Source organism: Zea mays, chromosome 1 (assembly GCF_902167145.1).
Source record: "Zea mays cultivar B73 chromosome 1, Zm-B73-REFERENCE-NAM-5.0, whole genome shotgun sequence".
NCBI classification, from domain to species: Eukaryota; Viridiplantae; Streptophyta; class Magnoliopsida; order Poales; family Poaceae; genus Zea; species Zea mays.
Window position 1 is genome coordinate 249,342,409 of NC_050096.1, and position 17,652 is coordinate 249,360,060.

General features: G+C 52.4%; 1 protein-coding gene across 1 annotated transcript; it reads left to right on the plus strand.

Annotated features, from left to right (window-relative positions):
• The first annotated feature begins 14,217 nt into the window (after window positions 1-14,217).
• Window positions 14,218-16,501, plus strand: LOC100126887 (cytochrome P-450 8). Its single transcript, NM_001112599.2, has 2 exons — window positions 14,218-15,318; window positions 15,506-16,501. The coding sequence occupies exons 1-2, from the start codon at window positions 14,296-14,298 to the stop codon at window positions 16,127-16,129; spliced, it is 1,647 nt and encodes a 548-aa protein (NP_001106069.2). The 5' UTR covers window positions 14,218-14,295; the 3' UTR covers window positions 16,130-16,501.
• Window positions 16,502-17,652: the final 1,151 nt, after the last annotated feature.

The window sequence follows — 17,652 nt, forward strand, 5'->3', positions numbered from 1 at the left end:
CAACAAGGCCGACCGAGCCGAGGGACTCCTACGCCTCCGGGATACGGATACCTCACTCGTCACCTTGACACGGGGCAACTCACGCTTGGTGAAGCGGTTCAGACAACCAACAGGCGAGTCTTAGTGCTCGAAAATGAGGAAAAAACACGGCTCCGTGCCGAAATTACATACATGTTCAGGCCTCGACAGCCACAATGAACAAAAAACACTGGCATCCAAAGTGCCATTACAAACGGAACTCCGGTTCCCCCTCCGCAGGTACGAACAACCCCACTCGATGGGGGAGGGCCTGCGGAGCAACAGAAGACCGACGAACGGCGCACCGTCGCCCGCTCCAACAGCAGCGACGATGATGACTTCTGCTCCGGGGGGCCGAACAGCGGCAGCACTGACCTCAGGGCGGATGCTGCTGCCAAGAGGCCCCCGCCCATGCCCAGACTCGTCAGGCAAGGACGGGCAGAAGGCCGTAGAGTTGGAGGTCGGTCCGTGGACGGCCCTGGCTATCTCGTCGGCGGAAGAACCCCTTCCAGCTGCCGTGGCAGACGCCGGCGCCGCGAGCGGCTCCGAAGCCACTCGCGTCCGAGAGCCAGGCACGGTGCAGCTGCCGGCGCCACGGACGACGACCGCCCTTCCCTCCGATCACTGAGTGAAGGAGCAGGCCACCGCCCACGCAGGGGCTGACCCCAACTCGGCACACTCCCCTCCCCAGCCCTGGTGATGAAAATCCTTGAGGCTGAGGGAGGGGTAGAGGCCGCAGCCCGGCTCGCTTTCCCCCACCATCAAGCTGGAGGTCACCATCTTGGGTGACCGCCGGCGGAGGGGTGCAGCCGGGCTGCATGATGAAAATCCTTGAAGCCGAACGGTGGCTGAAAGGTACCAACTCCCACGGAGTTGCGTTCCTCCAACGATGAGGCGAAAAGACGGCGGGTATCCCCCATCCGGGGGCTTGGAAGGTGGAAAGACACGATGCGTAAGGGAGAGCGAAGACATGGTCGCCTTCCAAAAGGGGTCGCCCTCCTTTTAAAGGCGACTCTCCCTACTTGTGCCCCCGACCGTCGCGGGCTGAGTCTTCTCCAACACACTCCAAGGTCCCCCCTGCGGCGCGGGGGCTAGGTCCCACACGTCATGCAAACCGACTCAGAGCAGAAGAAGCCAAACCGCCGCGCGCGGTACGCACGACCGCCCAGCGGTTACAAGTGACCCTCCACTTTTGCCCAGACCAACGGGCGAAAGAGGCGGGCAGCCATGCATGCGGCATGCAACCGCGCCAAGTGGACGCCCTTCTCCGACTCCCGACACGCCCAGCCTGGAGGCCCAGGCCCACGCGTCATGCAACCGGCGCGCCGACTGCTTCGTGCATGCAACTGCACCGCCACTTGCGCCACCACCTCGCCTCCTCGACTGCGGAACCAATACCGCGACTCAAGGCGACCCAGCGCACGACCCAGCAGCGCCAGCCTGGCGCGGCGGTCAGTGCGGCCAAAAATGGGCCGGCAGTAATGACGGCGGCAGGCGGGCAGGAGCAGCAGTCACGTCGTCAGCCAAGCTCACATCCCATCCAGGGGCAGTGAGAGAACCCTCTCTCACGGCGTGAAGACAACGCGCCCGTGTTCCGTTCCTCGAACGGCTCGCGCACGCGCAACGACCGCCCCGCCAACCACTCGCCCCGTCGCATTAACTCTGCGGCAGGACAGGCGGCGCCTCTGGTAGGAGAAGCGGGCGACGCTTCGCCTCCGCCATAATGACCGCGCCAGTAAAGGTACGCCGCGTCGTTCGATTTCGTATCCTTTTCCTTTTTTCCTCTTTCTCTCTCTTGCAACAGGGACCGGGAAAGGGGGATACCCCGAAAAGGATCCTTCCCCGTGAAGGAACCAGGCTCCGAGCCTCCCTACTGATCAGAGGTTCGAAGGCTGGCCCCCCGAAGGGTTCGACAGCCGCCTCAGATCGCGTGGGCCCTACACCCACTACTGGTCAGAGGTTCGAAGGCTGGCCCCCCGAAGGGTTCCACGGCCGCCTCAGGCTACTCGGGCTCCGCGCCCATTACTGATCAGGGGTTTGAAGGCTGGCCCTCGAAGGGTTCACAGCCGCCTCAGACGCCGAGCGAGGGATGACCATGGGTACGTTCGATACATAACCAAGGCTCGGGCTGCGCTCCTGAGGTACCCTAGGACATTTCCGAGACCAGCGGGAACGATCTTGTAACGGAATCCCATCAGAGGGAGGCATCGAGCCCTCGGACCCCGTCGCCAGGGGACCGGGTCCGGCAGATCACCCGCAGGTACTTTTAGGCGTGCCTCTGGGCCCCTAGCCGACCCCTAACGAACGGGGCACGGACGTCCACTCGGATTACCCGCTTGCAGCTCACCGGAGACACCATGTTCAGCGCCCATCGAGGGCAACATGGCGCTTTTGATAGTCGCCTAGAGGGGGGGTGAATAGGGCGAAACTGAAATTTACAAATATAAACACAACTACAAGCTGGGTTAGCGTTAGAAATATAAACGAGTCCGCGAGAGAGGGCGCAAAACAAATCACAAGCAAATGAAGAGTGTGACACACGGATTTGTTTTACCGAGGTTCGGTTCTCGCAAACCTACTCCCCGTTGAGGAGGCCACAAAGGCCGGGTCTCTTTCAACCCTTCCCTCTCTCAAACGGTCCTTCCGACCGAGTGAGCTTTCTTTTCTCAATCACTTGGAACACAAAGTTCCCACAAGGACCACCACAAATTTGGTGTCTCTTGCCTCAATTACAAGTGAGTTTGATCGCAATGAAAGAATCAAGAAAGAAGAAAGCAATCCAAGCGCAAGAGCTCGAAAGAACACAAGCAAATCACTCTCTCTAGTTACTATGGCGTTGTGTGGAATTTGGAGAGGATTTGATCTCTTTGGTGTGTCTAGAATTGAATGCTAGAGCTCTTGTAGTAGTTGGGAAGTGGAAAACTTGGATACAATGAATGGTGGGGTGGTTGGGGTATTTATAGCTCCAACCACCAAAAGTGGCCGTTGGGAGGCTGTCTGTTCGATGGCGCACCGGACAGTCCGGTGCTCCCACCACGTCATCACTGCCGTTGGATTCTGACCGTTGGAGCTTCTGACTTGTGGGCCCGCCTGGATGTCCGGTGCACACCGGACATCTACTGTTCCTTGTCCGGTGCGCCGGAATGGGCGCGCCTGCCTTCTGCGCGCGCAGAGCGCGCATTAAATGCGCTGCAGGTAGCCGTTGGCGCCGAATAGCCGTTGCTCCGGAGTTGCACCGGACAGTCCGGTGCACACCGGACATGTCCGGTGAATTATAGCGGACTAGCCGTTGGAGTTTCCCGAAGCTGGCGAGTTCCTGAGGCTGTTCCTCCTTGGCGCACCGGACACTGTCCGGTGTACACCGGACAGTCCGGTGAATTATAGCGCGAGTGCCTCTGGAAATTCCCGAAGGTGGCGAGTTTGAGTTGGAGTCCTCTGGTGCACCGGACACTGTCCGGTGGTGCACCGGACACTGTCCGGTGGCACACCGGACAGTCCGGTGTGCCAGACCAGAGGTGCCTTCGGTTGGTCCTTTGCTCTTTTGTTGAACCCAACTCTTGGTCTTTTTATTGGCTAAGTGTGAACCTTTAGCACCTGTATAACTTATACACTAGAACAAACTAGTTAGTCCAATTATTTGTGTTGGGCAATTCAACCACCAAAATTATTTGGGAACTAGGTGTAAGCCTAATTCCCTTTCAATCTCCCCCTTTTTGGTGATTGATGCCAACACAAACCAAAGCAAATACAGAAGGGCATAATTGAACTAGTTTGCATAATGTAAGTGCAAAGGTTGCTTGAAATTGAGCCAATATAAATACTTACAAGATATGCATGGATTGTTTCTTTCTTAAATAACATTTTGGACCACGCTTGCACCACATGTTTTGTTTTTCCAACTCTTTTGTAAATCCTTTTCAAAGTTCTTTTGCAAATAGTCAAAGGTAAATGAATATGATTTTGCAAAGCATTCTCAAGATTTGAAATTTTCTCCCCCTGTTTAAGATGCTTTTCCTTTGACTTAACAAAACTCCCCCTAAATGAGATCCTCCTCTTAGTGTTCAAGAGGGTTTTGATAATTTTTGCGATACTACTTTCTCCCCCTTTTGAACATAATAGGAAAACCAATTGATAATATCCTTGGAAACACAAAGTTTTTGAAATTGGTGGTGGTGCGGTCCTTTTGCTTTGGGCTCTTACTTTCTCCCCCTTTGGCATGAATCGCCAAAAACGGAATCATTAGAGCCCTCGAAGTAATTTCTCCCTCTTTGGTCAAAACAAATGAGTGAAGATTATACCAAAGATGAAGTCCTTTTGCTCTCTCCCCCAAAGATGGAGAGTGGCTTGGAGCGACGGCGAAGGATGAGTTACGGAGTGGAAGCCTTTATCTTCGCCGAAGACTCCAATTCCCTTTCAATATACCTATGACTTGGTTTGAGATAGACTTGAAAACATATTAGTCATAGCACATGAAAGAGACATGATCAAAGGTATATAAATGAGCTATGTGTGCAATTTTAGCAAAAGAAATTGCGTGAATCAAGAATATTGAGCTCATGCCTAAGTTTGGTAAAAGTTTGTTCATCAAGAGGCTTGGTAAAGATATCGGCTAATTGATCTTTAGTGTTAATGTAAGAAATCTCGATATCTCCCTTTTGTTGGTGATCCCTAAGAAAATGATACCGAATGGCTATGTGTTTAGTGCGGCTATGCTCGATGGGATTGTCGGCCATTTTGATTGCACTCTCATTATCACATAGCAAAGGGACTTTGGTTAATTTGTAACCGTAGTCCCGCAGGGTTTGCCTCATCCAAAGCAATTGCGCGCAACAATGGCCTGCGGCAATGTACTCGGCTTCGGCGGTTGAAAGAGCGACCGAATTTTGCTTCTTTGAAGCCCAAGACACTAAGGATCTTCCCAAGAACTGGCAAGTCCCCGATGTGCTCTTTCTATTGATCTTACACCCCGCCCAATCGGCATCCGAATAACCAATCAAATCAAAAGTGGATCCCCGAGGGTACCAAAGCCCAAACTTAGGAGTATAAGCCAAATATCTCAAGATTCGTTTTACGGCCGTAAGGTGGGATTCCTTAGGGTCGGATTGGAATCTTGCACACATGCAAACGGAAAGCATAATGTCCGGTCGAGATGCACATAGATAGAGTAATGAACCAATCATCGACCGGTATACCTTTTGATCCACGGACTTACCTCCCGTGTCGAGGTCGAGATGCCCATTTGTTCCCATGGGTGTCTTGATGGGTTTGGCATCCTTCATTCCAAACTTAGCAAGAATGTCTTGAGTGTACTTTGTTTGGCTAATGAAGGTGCCCTCTTGGAGTTGTTTGACTTGGAATCCTAGAAAATACTTCAACTCCCCCATCATAGACATCTCGAACTTTTGTGTCATGATCCTACTAAACTCTTCACAAGTAGATTCGTTAGTAGACCCAAATATAATATCATCAACATAGATTTGGCATACAAACAAATCATTCTCAAGTGTTTTGGTAAAGAGTGTAGGATCGGCCTTTCCGACTTTGAATCCATTAGCAATAAGGAAATCACTAAGGCATTCATACCATGCTCTTGGGGCTTGCTTGAGCCCATAAAGCGCCTTAGAGAGCTTATAGACATGGTTAGGGTACTCACTGTCTTCAAAGCCGGGAGGTTGCTCAACATAGACCTCTTCCTTGATTGGTCCATTGAGGAAGGCACTTTTCACGTCCATTTGATAAAGCTTAAAGCCATGGTAAGTAGCATAGGCCAATAATATGCGAATTGACTCAAGCCTAGCTACGGGTGCATAGGTTTCACCGAAATCCAAACCTTTGACTTGAGAGTATCCCTTGGCCACAAGTCGAGCTTTGTTCCTTGTCACCACACCATGCTCATCTTGCTTGTTGCGAAAGACCCATTTGGTTCCTACAACATTTTGGTTAGGACGAGGAACCAAGTGTCATACCTCATTCCTAGTGAAGTTGTTGAGCTCCTCTTGCATTGCCACCACCCAATCCGAATCTTGTAGTGCTTCCTCTACCCTGTGTGGCTCAATAGAGGAAACAAAAGAGTAATGTTCACAAAAATGTGCAACACGAGATCTAGTAGTTACCCCCTTATGAATGTCGCCGAGGATGGTGTCGACGGGGTGATCTCGTTGGATTGCTTGGTGGACTCTTGGGTGTGGCGGCCTTTGTTCCTCTTCCTCCTTGTCTTCCTCATTTGCATCTCCCCCTTGATCATTGCCATCATCTTGAGGTGGCTCATTTGCTTGATCTTCTACTTCATCAACTTGAGCTTCATCCTCATTTTGAGTTGGTGGAGATGCTTGCGTGGAGGAGGAAGGTTGATCTTGTGCATTTGGAGGCTCTTCGGATTCCTTAGGACACACATCCCCAATGGACATGTTCCTTAGCGCGATGCATGGAGCCTCTTCTTCACCTATCTCATCAAGATCAACTTGCTCTTCTTGAGAGCCGTTAGTCTCATCAAACACAACGTCACATGAGACTTCAACTAGTCCAGTGGACTTGTTAAAGACCCTATATGCCCTTGTGTTTGAGTCATAACCAAGTAAAAAGCCTTCTACAGTCTTAGGAGCAAATTTAGATTTTCTACCTCTTTTAATAAGAATAAAGCATTTGCTACCAAAGACTCTAAAATATGAAATGTTGGGCTTTTTACCGGTTAGGAGTTCATAGGATGTCTTCTTGAGGATTCGGTGTAGATATAACCGGTTGATGGCGTAGCAAGCGGTGTTGACCGCCTCGGCCCAAAACCGATCCGAAGTCTTGTACTCATCAAGCATGGTCCTTGCCATGTCTAATAGAGTTCGATTCTTCCTCTCCACAACACCATTTTGTTGTGGCGTGTAGGGAGAAGAGAACTCATGCTTGATGCCCTCCTCCTCAAGGAAGCCTTCAATTTGAGAGTTCTTGAACTCCGTCTCGTTGTCGCTTCTAATTTTCTTGATCCTTAAGCCGAACTCATTTTGAGCCCGTCTCAAGAATCCCTTTAAGGTCTCTTGGGTTTGAGATTTTTCCTGTAAAAAGAATACCCAAGTGAAGCGAGAGTAATCATCCACAATAACTAGACAGTACTTACTCCCGTCGATGCTTATGTAAGCAATCGGGCCGAATAGATCCATGTGCAGGAGCTCCAGTGGCCTGTCGGTTGTCATTATGTTCTTATGCGGATGATTAGAGCCAACTTGCTTCCCTGCTTGGCATGCGCTACAAATCCTGTCTTTCTCAAAATGAACATTTGTTAATCCTAAAATGTGTTCTCCCTTTAAAAGCTTGTGAAGATTCTTCATCCCAACATGGGCTAGTCGGCGGTGCCAGAGCCAACCCATGTTAGTCTTAGCAATTAAGCAAGTGTCGAGTTCAGCTCTATCAAAATCTACCAAGTATAGCTGACCCTCTAACACTCCCTTAAATGCTATTGAATCATCACTTCTTCTAAAGACAGTGACACCTACATCAGTGAAAAGACAGTTGTAGCCCATTTTGCATAATTGAGATACAGAAAGCAAATTGTAATCTAAAGAGTCTACAAGAAAAACATTGGAAATAGAATGGTCAGGAGATATAGCTATTTTACCAAGACCTTTGACCAAACCTTGATTTCCATCCCCGAATGTGATAGCTCGTTGGGGATCCTGGTTTTTCTCATAGGAGGAGAACATCCTTTTCTCCCCTATCATGTGGTTTGTGCACCCGCTGTCAATGATCCAACTTGAGCCCCAGGATGCATAAACCTACAAAACAATTTTAGTTCTTGACTTTAGGTACCCAAATGGTTTTGGGTCCTTTGGCATTAGACACAAGAACTTTGGGTACCCAAACACAAGTCTTTGACCCCTTGTGCTTGCCCCCAACATACTTGGCAACTACTTTGCCTGATTTGTTAGTTAAAACATAAGATGCATCAAAAGTCTTAAATGAAATGTTATGCTCATTTGATGCACTAGGAATTTTCTTTCTAGGCAACTTAGCATGGGTTGGTTGCCTAGAGCTAGATGTCTCACCCTTATACATAAAAGCATGATTAGGGCCAGAGTGAGACTTCCTAGAATGAATTCTTCTAATTTTGCTCTCGGGATAACCGGCAGGGTATAAAATGTAACCCTTGTTATCCTGAGGCATGGGAGCCTTGCCTTTAACAAAGTTAGACAATCTTTTAGGAGAGGCACTAAGTTTGACATTGTCTCCCCTTTGGAAGCCAATGCCATCCTTGATGCCCGGGCGTCTCCCATTATAAAGCATGCTACGAGCAAATTTAAATTTCTCATTTTCTAAGTTGTGCTCGGTAATTTTAGCATCTAGTTTTGCTATATGATCATTTTGTTGTTTAATTAAAGCCATATGATCATGAATAGCATTAACATCAACATCTCTACATCTAGTACAAATAGTGACATGCTCAATGGTAGATGTAGATGGTTTGCACGAATTAAGTTCAACAATCTTAGCATGAAGAATATCATTTTTATCTCTAAGATCGGAAATTGTAACTTTGCAAACATCAAAATCTTTAGCCTTAGCAATTAAATTTTCATTTTCTACTTTAAGGCTAGCAAGAGAAATGTTCAATTCTTCAATCCTAGCAAGCAAATCATCATTATTATCTCTAGGATTGGGAATTGAATCATTACAAACATGTGAATCAACCTTAGCATTTAAACTAGCATTTTCATGTCTAAGGTTGTCAATCATTTCTCGGCAAGTGCTCAGCTCACTAGATAATTTTTGACATTTCTCAATTTCTAGAGCATAAGCATTTTTAACCTTAACATGCTTCTTATTTTCTTTAATAAGGAAGTCCTCTTGGGTGTCCAAGAGATCATCCTTTTCATGGATGGCACTAATCAATTCATTAAGTTTTTCCTTTTGTTGCATGTTGAGGTTGGCAAAAAGGGTACGCAAATTATCCTCCTCATCACTAGCATTATCATCACTAGAAGACTCATATTTAGTGGAGGAGTTAGATTTAACCTTCTTCCGTTTGCCGTCCTTTGCCATGAGGCACTTGTGGCCGACGTTGGGGAAGAGAAGTCCCTTGGTGACGGCGATGTTGGCGGCGTCCTCGTCGTCGGAGGAGTCGCTTGAGCTTTCGTCGGAATCCCATTCCCGACAAACATGGGCATCGCCGCCCTTCTTTTTGTAGTACCTCTTCTTTTCTCTCCTCTTGCCCTTCTTGTCGTTATCCCTGTCACTGTCACTTGATAATGGACATTTTGCAATAAAGTGACCGGGCTTACCACACTTGTAGCAAACTTTCTTGGAGCGGGACTTGTAGTCTTTCCCTCTCCTTTGCTTGAGGATTTGGCGGAAGCTCTTGATGACGAGCGCCATTTCCTCATTGTCAAGCTTGGAGGCGTCTATTGGTTGTCGACTTGGGGTAGACTCCTCCTTCTTCTCTTCCGTCACCTTGAATGCGACGGGTTGAGCTTCGGATGTAGATGGATCATCAAGCTCGTTGATCTTCCTCGAGCCTTCGATCATGCACTCAAAACTTACAAAATGCCCGATTACTTCCTCGGGGGTCATTTTAGTATATCTAGGATTACCACGAATTAATTGAACTTGAGTAGGGTTAAGGAAAATAAGAGATCTTAGAATAACCTTAACCACTTCATGGTCATCCCACTTTACGCTCCCGAGGTTGCGCACTTGGTTCACCAAGGTCTTGAGCCGGTTGTACATGTGTTGTGGCTCTTCCCCTTTGCGAAGCCGGAATCGACCGAGCTCCCCCTCGATCGTTTCCCGCTTGGTGATCTTTGTGAGCTCATCTCCCTCGTGCGCGGTTTTGAGCACATCCCAAACCTCCTTGGCGCTCTTCAACCCTTGAACTTTGTTATACTCCTCTCTACTTAAAGAGGCGAGGAGTATTGTTGTTGCTTGAGAGTTGAAGTGCTCGATTTGGGCCACCTCATCCTCATCATAATCCTTATCCCCTACGGATGGTACCTGTGCACCAAACTCAACAACATCCCATATACTTTTGTGGAGTGAGGTTAGATGAAATCGCATTAAATCACTCCACCTAGCATAATCTTCACCATCAAAAGTTGGTGGTTTGCCTAATGGGACGAAAAGTAGAGGTGCATGTTTAGAAATGCGAGGATAGTGTAGGGGAATCTTACTAAACTTCTTACGCTCTTGGCGTTTAGAAGTTACGGAGGGCGCTTCGGAGCCGGAGGTCGATGTTGATGAAGTGTCGGTCTCGTAGTAGACCACTTTCCTCATCCTCTTTGGCTTGTCCTCACTCCGATGCGGCTTGTGGGAAGAAGATTTTTCCTTCTTCTCTTTGTGGTGAGAAGAAGATTTCTTCTCCTTCCCTTTGTTGGAGGAGCTCTTCTTCTTCTCCCTCCTCTTGGTGCGGGACTCTTCCGATGAAGTGCTCCCGTGGCTTGTAGTGGGCTTTTCGTCGGTCTCCATCTCCTTCTTGGCGTGATCTCCCGACATCACTTCGAGCGGTTAGGCTCTAATGAAGCACCGGGCTCTGATACCAATTGATAGTCGCCTAGAGGGGGGGTGAATAGGGCGAAACTGAAATTTACAAATATAAACACAACTACAAGCTGGGTTAGCGTTAGAAATATAAACGAGTCCGCGAGAGAGGGCGCAAAACAAATCACAAGCAAATGAAGAGTGTGACACACGGATTTGTTTTACTGAGGTTCGGTTCTCGCAAACCTACTCCCCGTTGAGGAGGCCACAAAGGCCGGGTCTCTTTCAACCCTTCCCTCTCTCAAACGGTCCTTCCGACCGAGTGAGCTTTCTTTTCTCAATCACTTGGAACACAAAGTTCCCACAAGGACCACCACAAATTTGGTGTCTCTTGCCTCAATTACAAGTGAGTTTGATCGCAATGAAAGAATCAAGAAAGAAGAAAGCAATCCAAGCGCAAGAGCTCGAAAGAACACAAGCAAATCACTCTCTCTAGTTACTATGGCGTTGTGTGGAATTTGGAGAGGATTTGATCTCTTTGGTGTGTCTAGAATTGAATGCTAGAGCTCTTGTAGTAGTTGGGAAGTGGAAAACTTGGATACAATGAATGGTGGGGTGGTTGGGGTATTTATAGCTCCAACCACCAAAAGTGGCCGTTGGGAGGCTGTCTGTTCGATGGCGCACCGGACAGTCCGGTGCACACCGGACATGTCCGGTGCTCCCGCCACGTCATCACTGCCGTTGGATTCTGACCGTTGGAGCTTCTGACTTGTGGGCCCGCCTGGATGTCCGGTGCACACCGGACATCTACTGTTCCTTGTCCGGTGCGCCGGAATGGGCGCGCCTGCCTTCTGCGCGCGCAGAGCGCGCATTAAATGCGCTGCAGGTAGCCGTTGGCGCCGAATAGTCGTTGCTCCGGAGTTGCACCGGACAGTCCGGTGCACACCGGACATGTCCGGTGAATTATAGCGGACTAGCCGTTGGAGTTTCCCGAAGCTGGCGAGTTCCTGAGGCTGTTCCTCCTTGGCGCACCGGACACTGTCCGGTGTACACCGGACAGTCCGGTGAATTATAGCGCGAGTGCCTCTGGAAATTCCCGAAGGTGGCGAGTTTGAGTTGGAGTCCTCTGGTGCACCGGACATGTCCGGTGGTGCACCGGACACTGTCCGGTGGCACACCGGACAGTCCGGTGTGCCAGACCAGAGGTGCCTTCGTTTGGCCCTTTGCTCTTTTGTTGAACCCAACTCTTGGTCTTTTTATTGGCTAAGTGTGAACCTTTAGCACCTGTATAACTTATACACTAGAACAAACTAGTTAGTCCAATTATTTGTGTTGGGCAATTCAACCACCAAAATTATTTGGGAACTAGGTGTAAGCCTAATTCCCTTTCAGCTTTCCCCCCTCCTCCTTGCGGAAAGGCGACGCAGGGGCGTATGTAAAAAAGCCGAGTCTGTCCCTGATCGCCCTCTCGCCCTGTGCGGAGGCTCGGGGGCTGCTCTCGCAAACCCGGCTCCGGCCGAACCGTTGACAGCGTCAACATACCAGCCCGAGAACTTGGGACCCGACCGTACACCCGGGCTACGGCCAGCTCGCATGAGGGAACAACCAGACCAGCCGAAGCATTACGCGAGGCATTAAGACCTCGAAGGAGTGAAACCACTCCTCCGAGGCCTCGGGGGCTACACCCGGCGGGTGCGCTCGCGCGCACCCACCGGAACAAAATGCAACCGAGAAAGGCTAGTCCCCTTGCAAAAAAGTACGACGAAAGCCTCCAAGCGAGTGCTAACACTCCCTTCGAGGCTCGGGGGCTACTGTCGGGGACCATAATTAGGGGTACCCTCAAGACTCCTAATTCTCAGCTGGTAACCCCCATCAGCATAAAGCTGCTAAGGCCTGATGGGTGCGACTAAGTCAGGGATCAGTCCATTCGAGCGACTCGATCACGCCTCGCCCGAGCCTAGCCTCGGACAAGGGCAGCCGACCCCGGAGGATTTCCGTCTCGCCCGAGGCCCCCCTCCAACGGCGAACATATTTCCGGCTCGCCCAAGGCCCTGCCTTCGCTAAGAAGCAACCCTGACTAAATCGCCGCACCGACCGACCAAGTCGCAGGAGCATTTAATGCAAAGGTGGCCTGACACCTTTATCCTGACGCGCGCGCCCCCCGGCAGAGCCGAAGTGACCGCCGTCACTTCGCCGCTCCACTGACCGGCCTAACAGAAGGACAGCGCCGCCTGCGCCACTCCGACTGCGGTGCCATTTGACAGAGTGAGGCTGACAGGCAGTCAGGCCCATCCGAAGGCACCATAGGAAGCTCCGCTTCGCCCGACCCAGGGCTCGGACTCGGGCTCAGCCCCGGAAGACGGCGAACTCCGCTCCGCCCGACCCAAGGCTCGGACTCGGGCTAAGTCCCAGAAGACGGCGAACTCCGCTCCGCCCGACCCAGGGCTCGGACTCGGGCTAAGTCCCGGAAGACGGCGAACTCCGCTCTGCTCGACCCAGGGCTCGGACTCGGGCTAAGTCCCGGAAGACGGCGAACTCCGCTCCGCCCGACCCAGGGCTCAGACTCGGGCTAAGTCCCGGAAGACGGCGAACTCTGCTCCGCCCGACCCAGGGCTCGGACTCGGGCTAAGTCCTAGAAGACGACGAACTCCGCTTCGCCCGACCCCAGGGCTCGGACTCCGCCCTGGCCTCAGCCGACGACCTCCGCCTCGCCCGACCCAGGGGCTCGGACTCGGCCTCGGCCACGGAAGACAGACTCGACCTCGGCTTCGGAGGAGCCTCCACATCGCCCAACCTAGGGCGCAGGCCAGCCACGTCAACAGGAGGCGCCATCATCACCCTACCCCGAGCTGACTCGGGCCGCAGGGAACCAGACCGGTGTCCCATCTGGCTAGCTCCGCCAGATAGGCAATGAAGGCGCCCCGCATGCTCTGTGACGACGGCGGCTCTCAGCCCCCTTACGGAAGCAAGAGGACGTCAGCAAGGACCCAACCGCTCCGACAGCTGTCCCTCCGCCAGGCTCCATCGCTCCTCCGACGGCCACGACATCGCACCAGCTGGGTGCCAAAATCTCTCCGGCTGCCACGACGGCATGTACTTAGGGCGCTAGCTCTCCCCCGCTAGACACGTAGCACTCTGCTACACCCCCCATTGTACACCTGGATCCTCTCCTTACACCTATAAAAGGAAGGACCAGGGCCCTCTCAGAGAAGGTTGGCCGCGCGGGGACGAGGACGAGACAGGCGCTCGCTTGGGGCCGCTCGCTCCCTCTCCCACGTGGACGCTTGTAACCCCCTACTGCAAGCGCACCCGACCTGGGCGCGGGACGAACACGAAGGCCGCGGGATTCCCACCTCTCTCACGCCGGTCTCCGGCCGCCTCGCTCTCCCCCCTTCGCGCTCGCCCTCGCGCTCGATCCATCTAGGCTGGGGCACGCGGCGACACTCACTCGTCGGCCCAAGAGACCCCCGGTCTCGAAACGCCGACAATATGATATATAGAAACTATAATGATACACATGCAATTAACTAGTGCTGATAATATATTTACACTGTAGATTTTTCCGATAAGTAGAAACCAAATATTTCACCGCCACAAAAGGCTTCATCCCATCAGTTACCCATGTAGCAAAACCAAAATACTTGTGTGCGAGAGGCCAAGAGCCCAAACCACCGCCAAGGAAACCCCCAGCCCACCAGGCGCCTTCCTCTATAAATACCCTAACTCCGGTGGCCGAAGTTCCTCACCCATTCACTCACTCATCTCAAGGCCTAGGTAGCACCGTAGCAGCTACTAGAAGCAGCTAGCCAGAACAACTCGTCCATGGCGATGGCCTCCGCGGCTTGCTCATGCACGGACGGCACGTGGTGGGTGTACGCGCTCCCGGCGCTGCTCGGCTCCGACACCCTGTGCGCCCACCCGGCCCTCCTGGCTGGCCTGATCTTTCTGGCCACCGTCTCGGTGGCTCTGCTGGCGTGGGCCACGTCGCCGGGCGGTCCGGCGTGGACGAACGGCCGCGGCCGCCTCGGCGTCACTCCTATCGTGGGACCCCGTGGTCTGCCCGTGTTCGGCAGCATCTTCGCGCTGTCCCGCGGGCTGCCGCACCGCGCCCTCGCCGAGATGGCCCGCGCCGCAGGGCCCCGGGCCAAGGAGCTCATGGCGTTCTCCGTCGGTGACACGCCCGCGGTCGTGTCGTCCTGCCCGGCCACGGCACGTGAGGTGCTCGCGCACCCGTCATTCGCCGACCGCCCTGTGAAGCGGTCGGCCCGGGAGCTCATGTTCGCGCGTGCCATCGGGTTCGCGCCCAACGGCGAGTACTGGCGCCGCCTCCGCCGCGTCGCGTCCACGCACCTATTCTCCCCGCGCCGGGTCGCCTCGCACGAGCCGGGACGCCAAGGTGACGCGGAGGCCATGCTCCGCTCCATCGCCGCCGAACAGTCGGCCTCTGGCGCCGTCGCCCTCCGCCCGCACCTCCAGGCCGCCGCTCTCAACAACATCATGGGCAGCGTCTTCGGCACGCGGTACGACGTCACATCAGGCGCCGGCGCCGCGGAGGCCGAGCATCTCAAGAGCATGGTGCGCGAGGGGTTCGAGCTCCTCGGCGCCTTCAACTGGTCCGACCACCTCCCCTGGCTCGCCCACCTGTACGACCCAAGCAACGTCACCCGCCGGTGCGCCGCGCTCGTGCCGCGCGTCCAGACCTTCGTCCGTGGCGTCATCGACGAGCACCGGCGCCGCCGCCAAAACTCCGCCGCCCTCAACGACAATGCTGACTTCGTCGACGTGCTCCTCTCCCTCGAGGGTGACGAGAAGCTCGGCGACGACGACATGGTCGCCATCCTCTGGGTAAAGTTCAAATCGATCGCTTTCCTAGCTTGTTTAACTGCGCATACTTCTCAGTTCTCAACTGCGCATACCTGTCGGTTCTACAGTTTTGTGTCGGGCTGTCGGTTGTTCCCGGAAGGGAAAAAAAAGAACAAAGCTCTGTCGCTGAAAAAAACATACTGTACATGCATATAATTTGTTTTTGCAGGAGATGGTCTTCCGCGGTACGGACACGACGGCGCTTCTGACCGAGTGGTGCATGGCGGAGCTGGTGCGCCACCCGGCGGTGCAGGCGAGGGTGCGCGCCGAGGTCGACGCGGCTGTCGGTGCCGGAGGTTGCCCCACCGACGCCGACGTGGCGCGCATGCCGTACCTGCAGGCGGTTGTGAAGGAGACGCTGCGCGCCCACCCGCCTGGCCCGCTGCTGAGCTGGGCTCGCCTCGCCACCGCCGACGTGCCACTCTGCAACGGCATGGTGGTCCCGGCTGGCACCACGGCGATGGTGAATATGTGGGCCATAACCCACGATGCCGCCGTGTGGGCCGACCCGGACGCGTTCGCGCCGGAGCGGTTCCTGCCCTCCGAGGGCGGCGCCGACGTGGACGTCCGCGGCGTCGACCTCCGCCTGGCCCCGTTCGGCGCCGGGCGTCGCGTCTGCCCCGGCAAGAACCTGGGCCTCACCACCGTGGGCCTCTGGGTTGCCCGCCTCGTGCACGCCTTCCAGTGGGCCCTGCCTGACGGCGCGGCGGCCGTTTGCCTCGACGAGGTCCTCAAGCTCTCCCTGGAGATGAAGACGCCGCTCGTCGCCGCAGCCATCCCCCGCACCGCCTGATCCGTCCTGCCGCCGACGCGTCACGTCACGCGTTGTTTGCATGGATGATGGTATCTTTGTCTGTCTGTGTGGTCTTCGCTAAAGTTTGCTTCTTCTCGATCGTCGGTTCGTTCGTGCCTCCACCTTAGCCTAGGGTTTGGTTTCTTGCAAGGTAGTGAGTGTGTCTTAGTCTCACCATCACCGGGGCTCCAATTTTGGAAAGCTGCGTGTTAGGAGTTAACCCCTAGACATGTTTGCGTCTTGATCGCCACCACCCATCAGTATCAGCGCAGAAACTACATATAGATCAGTGTTTGTCGACCAGTCATGGAAGTCGTGTGCTCTCAAGTCTGATGTATTATATACATATATATGTATTGTAATGTGATTATCAAGAACCGTGCTATTTACATATTGCTGTTTAATTGAACTAATTAACTAAATGTCCCTTATATATATGTCCAGATCGGCCACTAATTAACTAGTTATTTTACAAATATTTACAAGTCGGTCGTCTTAAGAAATCAACGCACTTCAACAGTATTGAGCCGTCTGGTGTCAAATGAGACTTGCGTTCACTAAAGAACTTAATCAGGTTCTTTTTGAAGCACGTATTTCGATTGCCTGCTGCTGGCTGTAATATATCAATTCAAGCACTTAAACAGGTTCTTTTTCAGTGCAACAAGGGATGTAGAGGTGCCATGGTTTGGGTAAGCACTCATTTCTGTGGTTTATAGTTCGTGAGTAGTTCCTTATGTGTTTGCCTGCCCCTGGTTGTAATATATGATAATGCAGAACAATCTCTTGCAATACTATAGGGCCCTCCATTCTAATTTATAGATTGTTTTGGCCTAGTCGATTAACTGTTCATGAACATCTTTATTGGATGGACTAACCAACGTCGGCCTAAGTCTAGGGGAAAAGGCCCAACCAGCGCCATGAGTAGATCAGCCTGCACCAGCGTGAACAGTGAAGGCAGGCCCAACCAGCGCCAGCATCAGATCAGCCCGCACCAGCGCGAACAGTAGACGAGTGAATAGTAACCGAGTGAACGAAGGCAAGAGCTAAATAAATATGACAGTTTCTATATTTGTATATTTATCTTAGGAGTCAAGTTGATTAGTTTCTATATCCATTGGATTAGAGTTTAGGTAAGTTAAATATGTAACTTGAGGACCAAATTGATGCCTGCCAAGGCTATATAAGGACCTAGATTATACTCTCTTAAATTGAGTTTCAATCCAATCTGATGACAAAATCACGGCACAGACCACCGAGGTGTCCTCCCTGAAAGTCGACCAGGTTGTTTGTATTCACATCGCCGTCAACAATATGCAGTCCCAAACAAGTGGATGGTAAGCACAGGCTCACTACGGACCACATCGCCTCTGCCAGCAACACCTACGCAAGGTACAAGGTTGTCGTCACCTTCATCAACAGTACTAACCACAAGCTATGCTTTTCCCAAGTAGGACGGCATGAGAATAATGGCGATGCGAGGAGAGGGCTCTACGGGCTCACTAAGGTGGAAATGAGAAGAAGAA